General features: G+C 43.7%; 1 protein-coding gene across 1 annotated transcript in view; it reads left to right on the forward strand.

Moving 5' to 3' along the window:
- Nucleotides 1–22,127, forward strand: part of EPG5 (ectopic P-granules 5 autophagy tethering factor) — a 114,308-nt gene that overhangs the window by 63,273 nt on the left and 28,908 nt on the right. Inside the window, exons 23-28 of the mRNA XM_075840725.1 lie at nucleotides 6,180–6,407; nucleotides 7,713–7,836; nucleotides 8,223–8,367; nucleotides 8,994–9,168; nucleotides 13,521–13,683; nucleotides 17,800–17,942. Of these exons, the coding sequence (XP_075696840.1) occupies nucleotides 6,180–6,407; nucleotides 7,713–7,836; nucleotides 8,223–8,367; nucleotides 8,994–9,168; nucleotides 13,521–13,683; nucleotides 17,800–17,942 (978 nt within the window). The remainder of the gene's footprint in view (nucleotides 1–6,179; nucleotides 6,408–7,712; nucleotides 7,837–8,222; nucleotides 8,368–8,993; nucleotides 9,169–13,520; nucleotides 13,684–17,799; nucleotides 17,943–22,127) is intronic.

The raw sequence follows: 22,127 nt of genomic DNA on the forward strand, positions 1-22,127 counted from the left end.
TATCCTTATCTTTGCAAACACCGATATTGCATCAATCCCAATGGAAGCTCAATCCCTCGCTTCTTAAAGACTCCCTAGTCTCTTCGGACGTGCAGCGCACACTTGACGAATATTTCAACACTAACACCTCCGCAGACACGAATCCACGGATACTATGGGAGGCGCACAAATGTGTCGTACATGGCACCTTTATTAAACACGGAGCCCGATTGAAAAAAGAACGTGCTTTGACCACTGCTCGGCTTCTATCGGAGATTAAGGCTTTAGAGTCCACGCACAAATGTTCCCATGAACTGGAATGTAAAATTGCGTTAATCCAGAAAAGGGAAGAGCTCCGTGCACTATTACTATCTAAGGCTAAAGCCACCCTCTCTAAATGCAAGCGCCATTTTTACGAATATGGGAACAAATGCAGCAGGTCACTGGCCAGAGCACTGAGACTCCAGCAAGCGCGCACCTACGTACCCTTTATTGCATCATCCCCCACCACTCGAGTTAATCTGCCATTAGATATAGCAACACAGTTCCGCGACTTCTATGCCTCCCTTTATAACACTGACTCCACCAATCCGGCCACGCTGGCGAGCAACTTCCGCACACATATCAAATCCTACATTGCTGACTCGGGTCTGCCCCCCTTGGCAGAGGAGGTCCTCACCGCTTTGGAGGCCCCAATCACTGCGCCAGAATTAACTGATGCGCTCAAGAACTCCGCCAATGGTAAGGCCCCGGGGCCTGACGGTTTCACGCTTCCCTATTATAAAAAATTCACTGCCATCCTTAGTCCGCATTTTATATCGTCCTTGAACTCGTTCTCCTCCTCCGCTCGCGTTCCACCGGACGCACTCAGGGCCCACATTGCTGTGATCCCATGCCAGGGAAAGACCCTTCCCAGTGCGCAAGATACAGGCCAATTTCGCTTCTTAATACAGATATTAAACTCTTCGCGAAGATTTTGGCAATGCGTTTAGCTCCGTTGCTCAGTGGGGTCATTCATCTTGACCAGGCGGGGTTCATGTTGGGCAGGGAGGCCCGAGACAACACCACGAAAGCGATCAATCTCATCCACAAGGCTAAGCTGTCCCGTGTACCGCTCATGCTCTTGTCTACCGACGCTGAAAAGGCCTTTGACAGTGTCAATTGAACGTACATGGAGGAAACACTTGGTCCTCAAATGATGGGTTGGATTATGTCGTTGTACTCCTGCCCCTCCGCTAGGGTCTGTGTGAATGGCATCCTCTCGGAAGAATTTACCAACCATAATGGGACCCGCCAGGGCTGCCCCCTTTCCCCTCTGATCTTTATCTTGACATTGGAACCATTTCTAAGGCATGTTCGAGCTAATCAGGACATTAAGGGCCTAGGGGAGGGTTCTCGGGTCGACAAGGTTGCAGCGTACGCAGATAACCTGTTGTTTTTCCTGACCAGCCCAACCATTTCCCTCCCGAATCTGATGCAGGAGTTTCGTCGCTTTTCCAGTCTCTCCAATTTTAAAATGCATTTTTCCAAATCAGAGGCCATGAATGTTTCCCTCCCCTCTTCCCTTCTATCTACACTGGAACAATCCTTTAGTTTCAAAAGGAATTCGGTGGCCCTCAAGTACCTGGGAGTACGCATCCCGGCGGATCTGAAGGCACTATTTAACTTGAACTTTCCAAGGTTTCTTACCGAGATTAAAGCTGATTGTGCTAGATGGTCGGGTGGCACATTTACGTGGATGGGCCGCTGCACTATTTTTAAAATGAATATTCTACCCCGACTGCTCTACTTCTTCCAGGCCCTTTCTATAGCAGTTCCACCATCGTTTTTTAAAGCAATCAATTCCATACAAATCTCCTTTGTCTGGAATGGCAAGCACCCACGCCTTAGCCGTATGCTCCTGTGTCGATCCCGGGAGGCGGGGGGATTGGCACTTCCTGACATTCGCTCGTATTACATTGCATCTCATCTGTTGCGCGTAGTGGACTGGTGTAGACACGCCCCTTTCAAGGCATGGGTGGGTATCGAGCAAAGCTTTTCGGCGGTCCCACTAGAGGTGACTCCATGGTTGAAGCGTGGACTTCTCACATCCCTCCATCATCATCCCACGATCAGTCCCACGCTCCGATGTTGTGCTCTTCCTACGGTACGATCAAACCTCCTGCCTCTTTGCTCCCCCATGTCCCCGATCCTGGGGAACCCATCTTTCCCCTCAGGGTTGACTGATTCGGTGTTCAAGTCCTGGGCTGCAGCAGGTGTATTTAGGGCAGAGCACTTTCTGAAAAACTCGGAGTGGCTCTCCCTTGAGGAGTTGACACAGATGCCTGAACTCCCTCCTTTGGGTTACTGGCGCATATTTCAGCTCCGCCACTTCTACTCCTCTTTACCGCCTCCGGCTCTATTCCAAGCTCCTAGGTCTCCATTGGAAGTTTTGTGTGTTGGCTCTCAACCAGCTCGCCACACACACTGTCCACGATCTACCATCTCCTTCTGAATCCGCTGGATCTCCCAGCGCTTGGCTACATTTCTGAGTGGGAGTCGGAACTGGGGATCACCCTTACCACAAGCCAATGCTCTCGCATCCTCACTTTAGCCCATAAAACCTCAATTAGCTCGCGTTATCATGAAGCCAGTTTTAAACTGCTCTCACGATGGTATAGGACCCCGGTCCGCCTGCATCGTATTTTCCCGACCGTTTCACATCTCTGTTGGATATGTGGTTTGGACAAGGGTACCCTACTCCACACTTTCTGGTCTTGCCCGCTACTCGCAGAATTCTGGGACGGGGTTAAGAAGGTGATATGCGAGGTAACTAATACCAGCTTTAATATGGACGCGGCCTTCTTCCTCCTCCATCACTGTGACATCCCAGCAAACATCTACAAACGCTCTTTGCTTCACTTTTTAGTGATGGCCCCGCGGCACTGCATTCCCTTGCGATGGAAGAACCCCTCTCCTCCCACTCTGTCCCTCTGGGTTTCAAAGGTCAACGACCTCATGCACATTGAGGACCTGACCTCTGGCATTCATGACACTCACGCCAGGTTCTGCCTCACATGGTCTCCTTGGATTATGTTTCAGGACACTGACTCCTATAAAGACATTCTTGGACATATGGACATTGGTGGATAGCCTGAAGTGGTCTCAGTCTGGGGGGGGGCGGGGATCTCCTCGGTGGGAGACGCTACTCCTCCCCCTCCTTCCACCCTCATGTCTACCTCCTTTATTCTGTCTTGTCTCGTCTCTCTTTCGCATAGTGGGGAGTATCCATCAGTAAATCCCAGAGATGACAAAGGTTGCTTCCTTTGGATAAGTTTGTAATATGCTGTTCAAATTCATACATCTCTATCTCTGTACATGTACTTCATCTTCCCAGATGTATCTGGTTTTTTTTTTGGTTTTTTTCACTGTGAAAAATTTGGCTGTCGGCCACGAAAATAAAGAGTTAAAAAAAAAAAAAACCTACGTTTATTATAATATATCAAAAACGTAAAAATAAGGAAAGTAAAAAGAACCTTGCTGTTTTTGTCACCTTAGCTCCCCCCAAAGAAATGGAATAAAAATGATCAAAAAGTCGCATGTAAGCCCAAAACGGTGCCAATAACATTAACAGCTTGCCCTGCAATCCCACAGAATAAAGGTAACATGTCATTTTTACCGCAAGGTGAACGCCGTAAAAACAAAACCCATTCCACCCACAATAGACCAGTTTCCCAGTAAATTATATGGTACATTAAATGGTGCTATAAAAAACTACAACTCGTCCTGCAAAATAATAAGCCCTCATACAGCTATGTCGATGGAAAAAGAAAAAAAGCTATGCTTTTTGGAATGCAGGATGAAAAATGTCTCTTTGGTAAGCATCCGGATGAGCTTCTCTCTGAGGCCACTGGCGGCATGGGTTTCCTCCTACTTCAGAACCATCCTCGACGCCAACAGCCTTCCCTATGTTCTCAGAGGCTTTGTTCCTTTTGCAAAAGAGAAGGACCAGCTGTCCCACAGAATCAGGATGTCCCTCCTTCAAGACTAAGCCCTCATGGCAGAGCTGTTCTAAAGCTCAGAACACCTCAACCCCAAATCAGTCTGAAGGTGTCTCCCGACTCGAACCTTCTCTTCAGGTGGGGGGATGTTTTCTTTCCTACCAGGCGATGCATCTGGCTCACATGGACGATGCCTGGGTTTCGAGAGGTGCTGTTGACAAGATAGAGTTTTTGACCCTTCCACCAAGTCGTTTCTTACGGTCTACTCTGCCTTGGGCCCCATGGGCGTGCATCCCCTTTTTCCTGCCTGTTTGCTCTTTACTTTTCAAGAAGTGATTGGAACTGTTCCACAATCTAAATGGTTCCAAGTATTATACTTCAGTCTCTTCACAGTCCCCAATCCTGAACCTGAAGAAGTTAGACGGCTTTGTACGCGCTCAAAGGTTCCAAATAAAGTCCTTATGGTCATTGGTGGCCTCATGGGAACAGTGCGAGTACCTTTCATTCATCAACATCCGAGATGCCTACCTCAACTATCGCAAGGGCTCGGTAGCGTTTCTTTTGGTTTGCTGTAGGTTCTCAACATTTCCAGTTTATTGCTCTCCTGTTTGGACTTGCTGCTTCTCCTAGGGTTTTCACTAAAGTCCTGGCGACTCATGGTTCTGTTCCGCACCCAATCTATGAGGACATTGTTATCCCTTCCTTCTGCACTGTCACACCTTCATTTTCTTGATGTAGTTAGAGCAGTTTACATCTATCTTGCGGTGACTGCATCCTTCAGGCGCTCTGACTCTCTTATTGTAATCCCTGAGGGGCCGCGCATGGGTTTGGCGGCTTCTAAGGCTACCATTGCTCGTTGGATTAGGTCTGTGATCCTTAAATCCTATCAGTCCAGGGACAAGGCTCCCATTTTCGGGTTACCACCCATTGCATATGGGATGTCGGGGCATCCTAGGCAGCACGTCACCAAGCTCTGGCTTCCTCTGATGCTAGCCTATGTTGCGTTAGGCAGGTCTCATGGTAGAATACTTATTTTGCCCACTCTTTGGGACTGCTTTAGTACATCCCATGGTGCTGTGTCCCCAATGATATTAATGCGAAAATTTGAGTTTTGTACCGTAAAATCCCTTTCTCGTTGAATTGATTGGGGGACACAGATCCCGCTCTCTGTAGTTTCCTACTGGAACCATGGATGTGCTGTTTTCTTCTACTACTTCTTTTTTTTTTTTTTTTTAGAAAACTGATTAGCCCAGTGTCTGTGGGAAGGTTTATGACCTGCCTGGGTGAAGCCAACACTTTTTCCTTCCTAGTGTCAGCCTCCTAATGGCAAGGGCAAATACCCATGGTGCTATGTCCCCCAATTCATTTAACTAGAAAGGGATTTTACGGTGAGTACAAAATCTCACACGAGAGCTTGATTGAGAACATCACGTCTCAGTCTTTTCAGTGTAAAATCTTAGGTATAATGCGCTGAACCTTACTGCAGCTCTAAGGACTAAATAGGGGAGACGTATACAAACAGACTGTCAGTTCTCCTGACTTCTCAAGGAGCAGATTCCTGAAAAATACATAATACAGGTAATATTGTGGTCAGAAATAATGGTATTACGCAAACACATACACATGACGACTTATTCTAAAAGTTATATATAATCTTAGGTACGCTTTTAAGGGGTTGTCCTAAGATTGACAATTATCTCCTATGCGCAGCATAGGTGAGAAATGTCTGATCGATGGGGGCTCCACCGAATGGACCCCCACCGTTCACTAGAATGTGCTGCCGCTCCATTCAAGGTATATGGGACTGACGGAGACAGCTGAGTACAGCGCTCGGCTAGCTCCATCAGGCCCATATACTTTGTATGGAGCGTCAGCACAGATACTCCACCGCCGCTCCATTCAAACTCCTCTTAATTGCGGCTGTCCAGTGAGGGACAACGAGAGCTAGTGACCACGGTTCTAGTGATCGATGAGGACTCCAGCAATCAAACATTTATTACCTACTCTATCTATAGGAGATCAATGTTGATCTTGGGACAACCCCATTAATCTATTCAGTGTAGTGTCTGTGCAGGGATCTAGCATATGCAGATATGCTCAAAGAATGCTGGATGCAATGTTTCCTGCTCTTATCATTTCTGTTGACGCGGCATAGGCTTTAGGATAACTTCAAAATGGTAACAAACATAAACTCATTTTTCTATCCTTATTTGTATACAGATTGCCTGTAGAGAGTTGCATTGGGAAGAGGTTCTTCAGCAGCTCATCCCAATTGCATCTCCTTAAACAGATGAAACGTCGTCTGATGGAAGTGGCAGATTTCCACCATTCAGCCAGCAAAGCACTAAGAGTACTGGCCCCTTTGGATGGATCCCCAGTCTTCTCGGATTCAGGGAGCAGCACACAAGACTGTATGGCTTCCCCAGATCTGCACAAAGAGCTGGTTAAGTAAGTGATTGGCAAAATTTAGGGTTGGTAAACCCAAGATTCCTCGAGCTGGTATTGGGTGGTAGCACTTGAACATTGGACATGAAGAAGCAATTATCTTGCAGATTTGGAGGCCCATTGCCAACTTATTTGCTGCTCACCATAACACAGAGACCTACTTCGCTTTCATATGAGAATTTGGGCTTGTATTTCCTGGGTATGGCACATTAGAGAGACTAGCAATCCATTAATGAAATGTTTAAAGCGGATCTGTAGCCATAATATGCTGCTCAAAAAAATAAAAATCAACAAAATACCACAGACTCGTTGTTATGAGTCTTCTATATTCATGAAGAGAGCATAACCCCCTTCCTCTCAATATTGATTGATGGCTTTCATGTATACAGGCAGATACATAGCAGTCATCAATCAATGATAAAGGAGGCGGAGGGAGCGCACCCTTTGTGAATATAGCAGACGCAGAACTATGAGTTTGCTGTGTTCGGTGCTAATAACCTACAGGACAATGTTTTTTTGTGCCCTTGGGGCTAATGGTATGGTGGAACTGTCGGTATAGTATGCTGCCCTTTAAATAGGGATTAGGAAGTATTTGTTTTTCTATATAAGAGCATAAATACTTTCAGACACAACCCGATTTCTACAATCCCGGGATATCCAGCTGTTGTACCCACATTACAAGGGGAGAGATAGAAATGTAAAGTTATGGGTCTCCGAAAGTAGCATCCCAAAAGACAATATTTTTTTTATATGACACATGCTTTTATTCAGCAAAAGTATTAAAACAGAAAAGTAACTAGATACGTTTATTATCACCGTAATCGTACCGAATAAAGTTAAGGAAATACAAAACAAATGGTGAAATTGCAGTTTATTTCCACCTTCCCGCAAAAAGACTAATAAATGTTAATCAATAAATTAAATGTACCTTTAAATGATACCAATAAAAACTACAATGAGTCTCGTAAAAAAAAAATTCCTCATACATCTTTGTCGGCAGAAAAATAAAAAAATTATAGCATTTGGAATGTGTCGATGGAAACATGAAAAAAATCACGGTGCTGAAAGGCCAAAATAGGCTGGTCCAGTGACCTAAATAATGCACTATAACTAAACCCCCCCCCCTTATTGCGGGAAAACACTTTATATATATATATATATATATATATATATATATATATATATATATATAATATATATATTTTATTTATTTTTTTATTATTATTTTTATTTTTTTTACTTTTGAGGTTTATTGAATTTTTTTAATGTATTTAAAAAGAAACAAAAAACATTTTGTGTGTTTTGCAGGTTATTTAACGTATTTATTGTTTGGCTGGAAGATGATAAGTTTCAAAAGGGAGCAGTATATATTCCATCCCTACCCAAGCAGTATGACCCACATCGACTGGCTAAGATTATGCGAAATGAGCAGGTAAGACATGAAATAGTTCGAGAGAATTGACCACCAGAGAGATCTCTATAAAGTGGAGGAAAGTCACACCAATCGCTAGAATGATCAATGCCCCTTTGGCTTTTATCTCAGAAATTCCCATAAACCAAGCTCATTTTGACAACCTTTTATAGTCCTTTTATAGGACTTTGAGTGTGCAAAAACTAAAGGGACGCAGTGTTCACCTGAGAGCTAATGCCCCTTAGTTTTAGCGAATGGCAGTGGTTCCAGCTTATAGACACAAATCATAGTCACATAGCTGAGGTTTTCTTTTTAGAGGCAATTCTTTAATTACTACTTTTTTATATCACTTTAGTTACATTTATAAAAAAAGTCCTATTTTAACTCCCTTTATGCTCTTTCCCTAGAATCTCTGGATGGAGTTTATTAACATGGAACGCATCATATTTGAAATCCAGGAATGTACAAATACATGGAACCAAATCAAGGCAGAGATGGACACGAGTTTGCTGACTCCAGCTGTGACTGTGGATATACCCTCTCCATCAGCAGGTACAGTTACCCAAATGGCATGCCCGTGGTGCTCAGTGCCCCTCCGCTCTAAGATTTTCTTGTGTGCAAGTTGAAAGCTGAACAGGCACAGTGCTAAGTAGTTTGCCACAGACACCTTTGCTCTAGCATTTGGTGTGGTCCCAGCTCATAGAACCCACGTCTTAGATAAAGTATTTAATATTTGTATGTTCTACCACTGTCCAAATAACTGCTCTTCCATAATTCTAAGGGCCTGTTCACATCTGCGTAGGAGGCTCCATTAGGGGCCTCCATCACAGATCCGGACGAAATTACCTGAAACAATAGCGCAGCATACGGCGCTATTGTTTCCGGTAAAACCGCAAGCACCCTAACCGAAACCCATTAAAGACAATTGGTTCCTTCGGTCACCGGTGGTTTCTATGGTACAACGGAAACACTGCTTCCGGTATTTTCGTTGTTCTGCTCCTCTGACGGAGCAGAAGAACGGAAATCCAATGCAGGTATGAACCTGCCCTAACAAATGTCGTGTACAATAGAGGCTGCTGTTCATTACGTATGATGGACCCTTGTACTTTTTTCTGTTTATTATCCCATTTTAAGATTAGAAATGTCACAATGATCTCAATTATCACCTTTCTTTGTAGCTGCTAAAGAGAGAATCATTTTGAACCTAAAGAAACATCCTGCACCTTGCCCAGGCATCACTCTCCAGCTTATGAAACCACCAGTTCCTGTCATTCCAACTTCATGTTATATCAACACCCAGGATGGCATGAAACTTGTGCACAAAGATCTGACTGTTCTGCAGCAGCATGCCAAGTAAGGGCCAGTGTTTAGGATATCTGTAGGTGCATTTCTTTAAAGTGAATTTTTCGTCAATGTCAATGAGGGACACAGATGATGACCTTGGGTATCTCTACTGCCACTTGTAGGCGGACTCGAAGTAAAAAAGTGTTACCTTCTCTTACCAGCTTTACCCCTCTTGCAGACACTGAGCTAACCAGTTTCAGCTTAGTGTCCGTAGGAAAAAGACCTACCTGCTCGGCAGGTCCATATACTCCTTCCATTTTAGGTTGGAAACACAGGGTTGACTTGATGACCCTTTTAGCCCACTGCAAGGAGAGAACAGTGCGGCCCAACCTCATTGTTGACTGAGCTAAATATGAGGGATTACCCCAAGGAGGTAAATATACAGAGGTAAGTACACCCCCCCCCCCCTCATCGTCACTTCCCCAACCTGAAGGGTAACTGGTCTTTGTGGCCCCAAGGGCCCTTTATTAGATCTCATGGGGCACCTTATAGCTTAAGGAGTTCTTCTCTCTCTTCATCCAGCTCCTCCACTCTTCTGTCCTTTGCTTGGATCCAAGACCGCAGCTGAAGTTCACCAAGGATGAACAACTCTCACAACCCCTTTTTCTCAGATGTCAACATGTAGTCTCCTTCCCCCTCAGTAGCTCTGGCATTTTTACGCCTCCTGTGGGGCTGGAGGACTTCGCTCTGACCCGCCAGCCAGCTCCATATATTTTTTTGTCCCCAGCCTCTGGCCCTGCTAGGGCGTGTCTGCCAGGAACGCGCGAGGGGGAGCGTGTCCTTCTCCTGTTCACCAATCTGAGGGCAGTGTGCCGTTTCCTCCACTTCTCATTGGCAGGTAATCTTCCCCCCTCCACCTTAGCACGCTACTCCTTCTTTCTAGATGCAGCTCCAGCACAAACACCTGTGAGATCGACTACTCCTAAAGGATCCTGCTCCTATTTGCAGCTCCAGGTAGGCTCTCTTCTCCAGCCTTCTCCTCCTCCTTCATCTCTTAGCCTCCATATATCCTTACTTCTATAGTGTTTGATTTTCATTAAGCACTATATTGCCATTGCCACATTACCCTCTGCAAACAGGGGTGTAATAGTGTGCTCTCACCATGTAAGAACCCAGAGGTGATGCCCCCAGACAGGGAACGGATGTGGCCACCTATTATGCCTGTTCACGCTATACTACTTTATTTCCGTTCGGCCAGTTTCAACCCATCTGCACTGAGCCTGTTGGTGAACCACCTGACGTGGTGCCCATCGCTTATCCCTTACGCAGTCCTGAACCGAATTAGATGTGCTCCCATACCTTGGCGGTATCAGACGTTATCAAAGATTTTCCTTTAGGCGCCCTTGGTGCTCTCCAAAATGTTTTCCTTCTCACTCTTAAGTTTAAAGTTCCCCTAGGGTGTTGAAGATTCCCAATAGGGTTTTTCTAAAGGCAAGGCGACTTGACCATCATGTATCCATTCCCAGAGGATTTGGTCGACTTCCCCGGCAGTAGACCCATTGGTCTCTCACTTGGTTAAAAACACCACTCTATCTACAGCACATGTGTCAAACCTGTCGCCCTCCAGCTGTTGCAAAACTACAACTCCCAGCATGCCTTAAAAGCATGAAGCAACCAGGTAATGCTCGGGAGTTGTAGATTTGAAACAGCTGGAGGGCCACAGGTTTGACACCACTGATCTACAGTATGGCTGACACTTCGTCCTGCCAGGATCATTGTAAGCGTTAGCTGAAATTTTTCTCCAAACCTTTTTTTTGAGGCAGCCGGGTCTGCCCTGAAACCGGCTTTCGCCTCTTCTTGGGTGAGTAGAGTCACTACTGAAAGTGGCGCCACCAGAATAAATGGCAGAACTTCCTTTCCTACATAAAAAAGAACATCTGTGTGGCCTCACTAGATGCGGCCGGGTTAATAGCTCATTCCTCAGCTCTCTCTGGTGCTATTCGCAGGATGCTATGCGCAAGTTCTGGTCTGTGGATACAGCCGCCTTAACGGCCGTCCCCTTCTCAGGCTCCAGTCTATCCAACATTCACCTGAAGGAGATCATCGGGCGGAAGGAGCTCTTATCTGCCCCAAGGCAGCCTTGCGATTCGATCTTTCATTACCAATTTGTGGCTCTCCCACTGGTAATCCTTCAGATACTCTGGACACCTTGTCCCGATTCGGTTGGGTAATTCACAGCCCCAAGTCCTCCCTCTGCTGCTCACAACGTCTGATCTTTCTAGACATAACCCGGGCCAGGAATCCCTCTTTTCCTACTACTTATGTATAAACTGGTTAGTTCAGTTTCTGCAGGAGGGGCATAGCCTGGTAGGAGGATTTAACACTTTTTTACTTAGTCTTCGCCTCATAGTGTTAGCAGCTATTACTCAAGGTCATCATCTGTGTGCCCAAGGAACGTGACGAGAGAGGTTTTTTATGGTTAGTAAATGAAAATCCTGTTTTTCACCCTTGAAAACCAATTGGTTTGTTTTTTATCTTATCCAAATTAATTTTGTGACGATTAATGTCTTAATATATTTTTATAGCAGTCAGAGCTCCGTTTCTCTGATACAGAGCTCAAAATCCGCTTCATAGATATACATTTTAAAGATAACATATCGGGTGCCTGCAGTCGCCACTTGAGGGGTTATACGTTACACTCAATAATAGTGTATGCAGTAAGCTCTTAACTCCTTCCAAAAACGATAATTTTTTTTATTTTTCCATCTATATAGCCATATGAGGGCTTGTTCTTTGCAGGACAAGTTGTAGTTTTTCATGGCACCATTTATTTTACTGCATAATGTACTGGGAAGCGGAAAAAAAAATATTTGTGGGGTGAAATGGGCAAAAAACAGCGATTACGACATTTTTTGGGGGTTTTGTTTTTACGGCATCCATCAGGCAGTAAAAACGACACATTCACCTTATTCTACAGGTTGATCCGTTTACAGCGATACCAAATTTATATGTTTTGTTTTATGTTTTACCACTTTTAAAAGAAAACTATTTGCTAAATTAAAAAAATCTTTCGTGTCGCCATGTTCTGAGAGACATAACTTTTTCATTTTTCCATCAATTGTGAGGGCTTATATTTTGCAGGACGAGCTGTAGTTTTCACTGATCGCATTTTGGGGTATATGCGACTTTTTGATCAGTTCTTATTTCATTTTTTTGGAGCGCAAAGGTGACCAGCAAATTGCGTGTTTTATATATATGTTTTTTTTTACGGCATTCACCGAGCGGGTTAAACAACGATATATTGTGATAGTTCGCATTTTTATGAACCCGTCGATACCAGTTATGTTAACTTTTATTTTTTTTAACATTGATTTAGGGAAAAAATGTGAAAAGGTTTTTTTTTTAAACTTTATTTTTTTTGGAACATAAAAAAAAACCTTTATTTAACAGTTTTTTTACTTTTTTTATTAGTCCCCCTAGGAGACTTGAAGCAACGATCGTTGGATCGTTTGATCGCTTGCATGATATACTGCAATACTAATGTATTCAGTGGCGTAGCTATAGGGGTCACCGCGGTTGCAGTTGCCCGCGGGTCCCCGTTGCCATACAGCCTGCTTGCTAAATAAATTTTCTGTGCCGTGAAGCCGGCACTTCCTGGTTACGGTCACATAGTACACTTAGTGTACCATGTGACTGTATTGTCACGTGACACGTCTTCCAGCCAGTGCAGTGGAAGAGTCGGTGCGGAGGACTCCAGGTGAGCTGCAGAGTCTGTATTGTAATGTATTATGTTGTGTTGTGTTGTCTTGTAATGTAATGTATTGTAATTTAATGTATTGTGTTGCATTGTAATGTATTGTGCTGTTTGCGGTGGAGGGGGGGTCCATTAAATTACAGCCCCCCCTCCTCTCTCCACCGCAAACTGCACAACACATTACAAACTGTGGGTCGCGTCCCCCTGGGGGTTTTGTATGAAGACCTCTGGGGGGGGTCGCGAGTAACTCACCGAGGTCCCGGTTCCAATCAATGTTGGAGCAAGGAGCTGACGTCTCCTTACTCCAGCATTCACTGTGCCCTGAGCGGCTCGACGCAGGCAGGCGGGATGTAGCGACATCATCGCACCTGTCTGGGCCGAGTCACTCATAGCACACACCGGAGGAGGCGAAGGAACGGGGATAGGTAAGTAATTATGCTATTTTTCTATTATGCACATATGGGGCCCCAGGGCTGCCATAACAACCCTTGTTACCAGGACAATCGTGCCGCAGGGGGGGGCGTCACCCGCTGTGTATGGAGCAAGCTCAGCCTGTGAGCTCGCTCCATACTTCCCCTTCACCTTTGTCACGTACAGTTACGTGATATTGTGTGAACAGGTTAAACTTTCTAGATCTTGGTTTTCTGAACTGCCTCTTTAATTGCAGAACTGCTTCTATGCGGGAGTCCCAGCAAGTGGCCTTGGACAGTGAGATGCTTGATACAATTCCAAAACTTTACGTCAATAGAGAGGAGCAGATAGAAATGAAGATGGAGTGCCGGGGAAATTTAAATAAGACGTGCAGTGGACCTGCCGTCGTCACAGTCAAGGTGAGGGATCTTTTCATTCCTGTATCAAGTTATCATTTCCTTATGACACCTGCTGCCATGAAAGCGGAGTTCCAATTTGACTCTTTTCTATATTTACTATGCCGATCAAAAGCAACCATTACAAAAAAATAAATAAAAAGTGCTCCTTTTCCTCCTGTCCTCAGTAAATGGAACAGGCATGTAGACTACGTTGACTGACCGCAAATCCTGCCGTCTACCCCCATGCAGGGGGAGTACTGTCTGTGGAGGTTGTTTAGACTGTGTGTCATGTGGAAAAGTGTGGAATATAACTAACTATACAATACAGATCAATGGAACGTTTCCATTGACAGGTCTGTAAATAATATATGTATAATCATCACATTCTGATGTCAGAACCTGAGCACAGTCCCTTAAATCATTTAGCCAGAGAGGAGTGCAGCTACCAAGTGCGTCTCGCTTTAAATGGACACTAACTCTATAAAAACTTAATAGTATACCTGCTATATATATCAACTTTGTAATTTACTTACGGTTAAAATTTTGTCATTTTATTCATGCAAATTCTTTGTGAATTTACTGCCATTAGGTGTCTCTTTTCCTGTAATCTGCTGTCCACCCCATGTTGTCAAGAAAAATCCATCTCTAGTTACAGAGCGCATGAGACAAACTGCAGGAAATTGGGGGGTGTCTCTTCACAGCCTGCCCATAGAAGTCTATGGAGAGGGGAGTGGGAAGTAAGAGGAGGGATCAGGAGCAAAGAGAGACACAGACGCTGCCCATACAAGTCTATAAAGAGGGGAGCAGAGAGGAAATACAGACACGCTGCCTATAGAAGTCTATGAATAGGGGAGGTGGAGGAGGGAGTAGAAGCAGAGTGAGAGACCCAGACATGCTGCCCATAGAAGTCTATCAAGAGGAGAGATGGGAGCAGGAAGAGAGAGACACAGACCTGCTGCCCATGGAAGTATGAAGAGAGGGGAGAGGGAAGCAGGAGGAGGGAGCCAAAAAAGAGACAGACATGCTGCCATAGAAGTCTATGGAGAGGGGAGGAGGAGCAGGGAGGGAGAGAGTGACACTGACCCGCCACCCATAGAAGTCTATGCAGACTGGGTGGAGAAGCAGGAGGAGTGAGCAGAGGAAGAGTGAGAAACACAGACATGCTGCCCATAGAAGTCTATTGCAGGGGTATGGCTAGGGTCTTAAAAGATCAGGGGCACAAGCCTCAAGACATATGTTTACTCCCTCCCCCCAATAAATAAATAAATAAATATATATATATATATATATATATATATGTACAGTGAAGGAAATAAGTATTTGATCCCTTGCTGATTTTGTACTTTTGCCCACTGTCAAAGTCATGAGCAGTCTAGAATTTTTAGGCTAGGTTAATCTTACCAGTGAGAGATAGATTGTATATAAAAAAAAACAAAAACTGAAAATCACATAGTCAAAATGATATATATTTATTTGCATTGTGCACAGAGAAATAAGTATTTGATCCCCTACCAACCATTAAGAGTTCAGCCTCCTCCAGACCAGTTACACGCTCCAAATCAACTTGGTGCCTGCATTAAAGACAGCTGTCTTAAATGGTCACCTGTATAAAAGACTCCTGTCCACAGACTCAATTAATCAATCTGACTCTAACCTCTACAACATGGGCAAGACCAAAGAGCTTTCTAAGGATGTCAGGGACAAGGTCATAGACCTGCACAAGGCTGGAATGGGCTACAAAACCATAAGTAAGACGCTGGGTGAGAAGGAGACAACTGTTGGTGCAATAGTAAGAAAATGGAAGACATACAAAATGACTGTCAATCGACATCGATCTGGGGCTCCATGCAAAATCTCACCTCTTGGGGTATTCTTTATCCTGAGGAAGGTGAGAGCTCAGCTGAAAACTACACGGGGGGAACTTTTTAATGATCTCAAGGCAGCTGGGACCACAGTCACCAAGAAAACCATTGGTAACACATTACGCCGTAATGGATTAAAATCCTGCAGTGCCCGCAAGGTCCCCCTGCTCAAGAAGGCACATGTACAGGCCCGTCTGAAGTTTGCAAATGAACATCTGGATGATTCTGAGAGTGTTTGGGAGAAGTTGCTGTGGTCAGATGAGACTAAAATTGAGTTCTTTGGTATTAACTCAACTCGAGGTGTTTGGAGGAAGAGAAATGCTGCCTATGACCCAAAGAACACCGTCCCCACTGTCAAGCATGGAGGTGGAAACATTATGTTTTGGGGGTGTTTCTCTGCTAAGGGCACAGGACTACTTCACCGCATCAATGGGAGAATGGATGGAGCCATGTACCGTCAAATCCTGAGTGCCAACCTCCTTCCCTCCACCAGGACATTAAAAATGGCTCGTGGCTAGGTCTTCCAGCACGACAATGACCCGAAGCATACAGCCAAGGCAATAAAGGAGTGGCTCAAAAAGAAGCACATTAAGGTCATGGAGTGGCCTAGCCAGTCTCCAGACCTTAATCCCATCGAAAACTTATGGAGGGAGCTGAAGATCCGAGTTGCCAAGCGAAAGCCTCGAAATCTTAATGATTTACAGATGATCTGCAAAGAGGAGTGGGACAAAATTCCATCTAACATGTGTGCAAACCTCATCATCAACTACAAAAAACGTCTGACTGCTGTGCTTGCCAACAAGGGTTTTGCCACCAAGTATTAAGTCTTGTTTGCCAAAGGGATCAAATACTTATTTCTCTGTGCACAATGCAAATAAATATATATAATTTTGACTATGTGATTTTCTGTTTTTTTTAAATATAATCTATCTCTCAAAGGTAAAATTAACCTAACCTAAAAATTCTAGACTGTTCATGTCTTTGACAGTGGGCAAACTTACAAAATCAGCAAGGGATCAAATACTTATTTCCTTCACTGACAGCAAATCTATAGGACCTTTATTGCTACACCACTGGATATAACTAGATACGTTGTGTCAGCAAACAGTATCACATATGATAGGATTAGATACAGCGGCTCAGTAGAAGGTATCACACGATGGGCTTAGATACATCGGATCAGACAGTATCACACATGATAGGCTTAGATACAGGGCCCCACCAGACAATATCACATGGGATAAACATAGATACAAGGCCCCTGCAGTCAGTGTCACACGTGATCGTCTTAGATACATGGCCCCAGCAGACACTATCACACATGATAGTCTTAGATACAGGGCCCCAGCAGTAAGTATAATTAAACTTACCCACAGGGGCATTTCTGGGGCCCCAAGCAAAGTTATATCTAGGGGCTCTAATCAAGGACACCTGTAAATAGTGCTCCACACAGTCCACATGTAAATAGTGTTACACCCCCTCTGTATAGTGCCACACACAGGCCCCCTGTAGATAATGTCACCCCTCCCTGTAGGTAGTGCCACACATAGTCCGAATGTAGACAGTGCCACGCATAGTCCCCCTGTAGATAGTGTCACACCCCCCTGTAGGTAATGCCACACACAGTCCCCATGTAGACAGTGCCACACACAGTCCCCCGTAGATCGTGTCACACTCAACCCTCTAGATAGTGCCTCGAAACAAATAAAAACAAAACATATACTCGCCTAGCCCCGTTCCCACGATGAACGAAGCTGCAGCCTATGAGAAGAAGAGATGGGACCTTTGAGACACAGACATGCTGCCCATGTAAGTCTATGGAGAGGGGAGGGGGAGCTGAAGCCGAGAAACAGACGCTGATGCCCATAGAAGTCTATAGACAGGGAGGGGGAAACAGGAGCAGAGAAAGAGAGGAGGCACAAACTGCTAGTAAGAGTTAAATATTATACCCTTGCTGGATTCTCAGCTACACTGCTCATTACTGCTGTATAATCTCCTCCATGCTACTTCTGCTTCTAAGGGTGTGCATTACTTTACCAGCCCATTTATGTGCACTGGGCACGGTGTAATGCTTCAGTTCCCCTGTGGTGGTGCTGCTGAACACTGGCTTTCAGGTTTTCCCACAGATTACAGTTTATTGATGAGGTCTCCACAATGGGACCCTGTGATCAGCTTATTTTCAGAGGTTCTGCGGCAGCTAATGTATGTATCATAATGAATAATGTACTAAAGGGAAATAATCATCATGTATCTTAGAAAATATTGTCTTCTCTAGTTTGAAGGAATGCAGATGGAAGAAGCCATAAGTCAGCAACTTCATATTCTGCGGAGAGAGATGAAGCAATTACAAGCTGAAGCCACCAAACCCACTCAACTCAACATTATAGAAACTGCCGTCCATCTGGAGAACTTCATAACGTAAGATGCCATATAGAATGGGGCTTGTTGTATTTGTGGGAGCAGATGTTTATTATTAACCCCTTAACAACTTCACAGTGTGTTTTTAGACCGCCCATGCGCTATTTCTTCCAGAATTTTTTACCAGATCTGCAACGGAGGCCCGTAATGGAGCTTCCGAAGCAAATGTGCTCAGAGCCTAACTCCCAGCGATCATGTCTTTGCCAGGACAACTGTAAAGTTACAGTGCTGTTTGGTCCAACTCGACAAAACTCAACTAATGACAGGTCTAATTACATTGGAAAGTTTTAGTGGAAACATTTATTGACTATTTTGGGGACAATTTGTAAGAAAAAGTCAAAATAAAACAAATAATATTATTATTACGAAATTTTACACAAAAATAAATTCTATTTTAAGGTTTCTCTCATTAAAAAAAAATAGAAAACTTATTTTCATTTTTTTTTTACACTGAAAGCTTAATAATAGAAAATAAGAAACAAAAAAACAATGCCCTACCTGTCAAAAAAATAAATGTGCAAAAATCTATAGCATAATCTAGCCATTTGACAAGCACAACGGTAAAACACGTCTGGTCGTTAAGTTAAAAAAATGCATGCGGTATTAAGGGGTTAATGTACATGTGTTATTGACAATTTTAAGTTGTGCTTTCATGTTGACATTGTGTCTTTAAGTGCACAACAACATTTGCTAACCTTTACAGCAGCTTACGGACTTCAGTGGCTGCATGAAAAATGGACCTCTGAGTTCATCTCCCAGTTTTTACGGAGAAACCATCCGTGAGCACAAATTGTGGTTACTGACAGTTTCTCCTGTGGGAATTGGGATTTTTGCAGCTGAATCACAGCTTTTTCCGCCGCAAAAATCGCAACATCTGGTATTACGCAAATACAATTGACATGATACAGATTAAAAAAACGCACCACAGGTAAATTTTTGAAATTTTTTTACGCTTATCATTTATGCAGCGTGTGGATAAGATTTGTTCAAATCTCAAGCACTCTGCTGCTACTGTATTATTCTACGTATTTTCCGCAACTAAATACATTTGCTGAAAATCCTCAGAATTTAGGCTATGTGTGAATTCACCCTTAATATCTCTGCTTGCCATCAGTAAATTAAAATATTCTTGTCTACAGCCGGAGGCTGAAAGCTTTCCCTGACCTATTCCTGCTCACACAGGTGCACTGTTCATTAAAGAGGCTCTGTCACCACATTATAAGTGGCCTATCTTGTACATGATGTGATCGGCGCTGTAATGTAGATAACAGCAGTGTTTTTTATTTAGAAAAACGATCATTTTTGACGGAGTTATGACTTATTTTAGCTTTATGCCAATGAGTTTCTTAACCCCTTAATGACCAGCCTATTTTAGACCTTAATGACCAAGCCATTTTACGTTTTTCCATCGTCTCATTCAAAGAGCTATACACTTTTTATTTTTGCGTCGACATAGCTGTATAAGGTCTAGTTTTTTGCGGGACAAGTTGTAATTTTTAATAGCACCATTTTGGGGTACATAGAATTTATTGATTAACTTTTATTAACTTTTTTGGGGGGGAATAGAAAAAAAACAGCAATTTCGCCACACTTTTTTGCGTCCTAAATTTACTGCGTTTACCATGTGGTATAAATAACACAATACCTTTATTCCGGTTGTTGCGATTGCAACGATACCAAATTTGTATAGTTTTTGTATGTTTTACTACTTTTACACCGTGAAAACACTTTTTCTTCAAAATTATTTGTTTTTGTGTCTCCATATTTGAAGAGCCGTAACGTTTTTATTTTTTCGCCTATGCAATTGTAGGAGGGCTGTTTTTTTGCGGGACGACTTGTAGTTTTTATCGCTACCATTTTGGAGTAGATGCGACTTTTTGATCACTTTTTATCACATTTTTTTTACGGCTGGATTCAAAGAAAACAGCAATTTTTGCATGTTTTTTTATTTTATATTTTACAACGTTCACCGTGCGGGTTAAATGATGTAATAAGTTTATAGTCGGGGTCGTTACAGACGTGGCGATACCAAATATGTGTAACTTTTTTACTTTATGTTGTTTGTTAATAATAAAGCAGTTTGTAAGGGGGAAAAGTGGGTTTTTCATTTTTTTTTTCACTTTTTGTGAAACTTTTTTTTAAACTTTATTACTAGTCCCACTAGGGGACTTCACCATGCGATTATACGATCGCATTTATAATACACTGCAATACTTTTGTATTGCAGTGTATTACTGTCTGTCCGTGTAAAACTGACAGGCATCTGCTAGGTCATGCCAGAGGCATGATCTAGCAGGCATTCATTACAGGCAGACCTGGGGGCCTTTATTAGGCCCCCGGCTGCCATCGGAGACACAGACACTCGGCGATCTTATCGCCGGGTGTCAGTGAGATGAGAGGGAGCTCCCTCCCTCTCTCCAAAACCACTCACATGCTATTGCGCGTGGCATATGAAGGGTTAAATGGGCGAGATCGATACTAATATCGATCTCACACGTTCGAGCAGGGACGCCCCCAGCCCTCAGCTACCTCTGGCAGCTGAGAGCAGGGAGATTTGACAGCTCCCTGCTCTGTTTACTTATTCCGATGCAGCGACGTAAAAAGTCTATTGCATCGGAATAAGGCCCGTTAGTGACCGACGTAGAAACACTATTGGCTGGTCACTAACGGGTTAATGAACAACTGGGCGTGTTTTACTTTTTGACCAAGTGGGCGTTGTGGAGAGAAGTGTATGACGGTGACCAATCAGTGTCATACACTTCTCCCCATTCATTTACCCAGCAGCATCGTGTTCTTACTAGAACATGATGTGCAGCCACATACACACACATTAATATTAATCAAGTGTCCTGACAATGAATACACATCACTACCAGCCAGGACGGGATGTCTATTCATAATCCTGACACTTCTCTGTGATTTACAGCATAGCAGGCGTAGTCTCGCGAGATTACGCTGTAAACTGTCATTCACAGTGAGATCTCGCTGTGCTGTGCTGTAGTCTCACAGAGACGCTACAGAAGTGGTCAGGATTCTGAATACACATCACGTCCTGGCTGGAAGTAATGTACATTCATTATCAGGACACTTCATTAACGTTATAGTTTGTTTATGTGGCTGCACATAGCGATATAGTTATATCGCTATGTGCTGTGTAAATGAATAGGGAGACGTGTATGACGCTGATTGGTCGCTGATTGGTCAGCGTCATACACTCCTCTGTACAACGCCCACTTGGTCATATAGTAAAACATGCCCAGTTGTCCATTGAGAAACTCATTAGCATAAAGCTAAAATAGGTCATGATCGTTTTTCTAAATACGAAACACTGCTGTTCTCTACATTACAGCGCCGATCACATTATGTACAAGATAGGGCACTTATAATGTGGTGTCAGAGCCTCCTTAAGTGTTTTCAGAGCTGTACACCTGTGTGAGAAGGACTGGGTCAGGCCCCATGCACACGACAGTATTTTTCATCAGTAATTACGGACAGTAAATACTGACAGGAATTATGGACCCATTCATTTCTATTTGCCACGGACACCTTTCAGTATTTTTAGTGATGGGTGTCCGTCCTGAAAAAATTATAGAACCCGTCCTATTCTTGTCTGTAATTACGACAAGTAAATACGGACGGCTACTGTTATACATCCGTAAACCGTCCGTATTTACTGAAGCATTGATAGGCAACATGTTTATGACGTGATTTGCAACCTCCCTCTTTTTGTAAGGGTCTGTATATACGGATGGAATACGGATGCAATACGGACCGTATTTATGGACACCCTTCCGTATATATGGATGAAATTCGGATGCCTACTGATCTGTATTTACGGTCAGTATTTCGGGATAGATGAAAATACTGTGTGCATAGGGCCTCAGGGCAGGTTTTCAGTCTGTGAATGTGAACAATGAGGATATATTGACACGGCAAACAAAAAACGGCTATAAAATACCGAGCTGTTTCCAAGGGAAACCAGCCTCTGATTTTCAGGCGTTTTTTTATGCATCAGGTGTTTTTTTGCTGCGTTTTTTACGGCCGTTTTTGGAGCTGTTTTTCTATTGACCCAATGAAAAACGGCTCAAGAAGTGACATGCACTTCTTTTTACGAGGCGTTTTTTTACGGGTCGTTTTTTTCAAACGGCCCAGTAAATAAACGCCCGGTCGGAACGAACTGACGTT

Source organism: Rhinoderma darwinii, chromosome 1 (genome assembly GCF_050947455.1).
Source record: "Rhinoderma darwinii isolate aRhiDar2 chromosome 1, aRhiDar2.hap1, whole genome shotgun sequence".
NCBI lineage: Eukaryota > Metazoa > Chordata > Amphibia > Anura > Rhinodermatidae > Rhinoderma > Rhinoderma darwinii.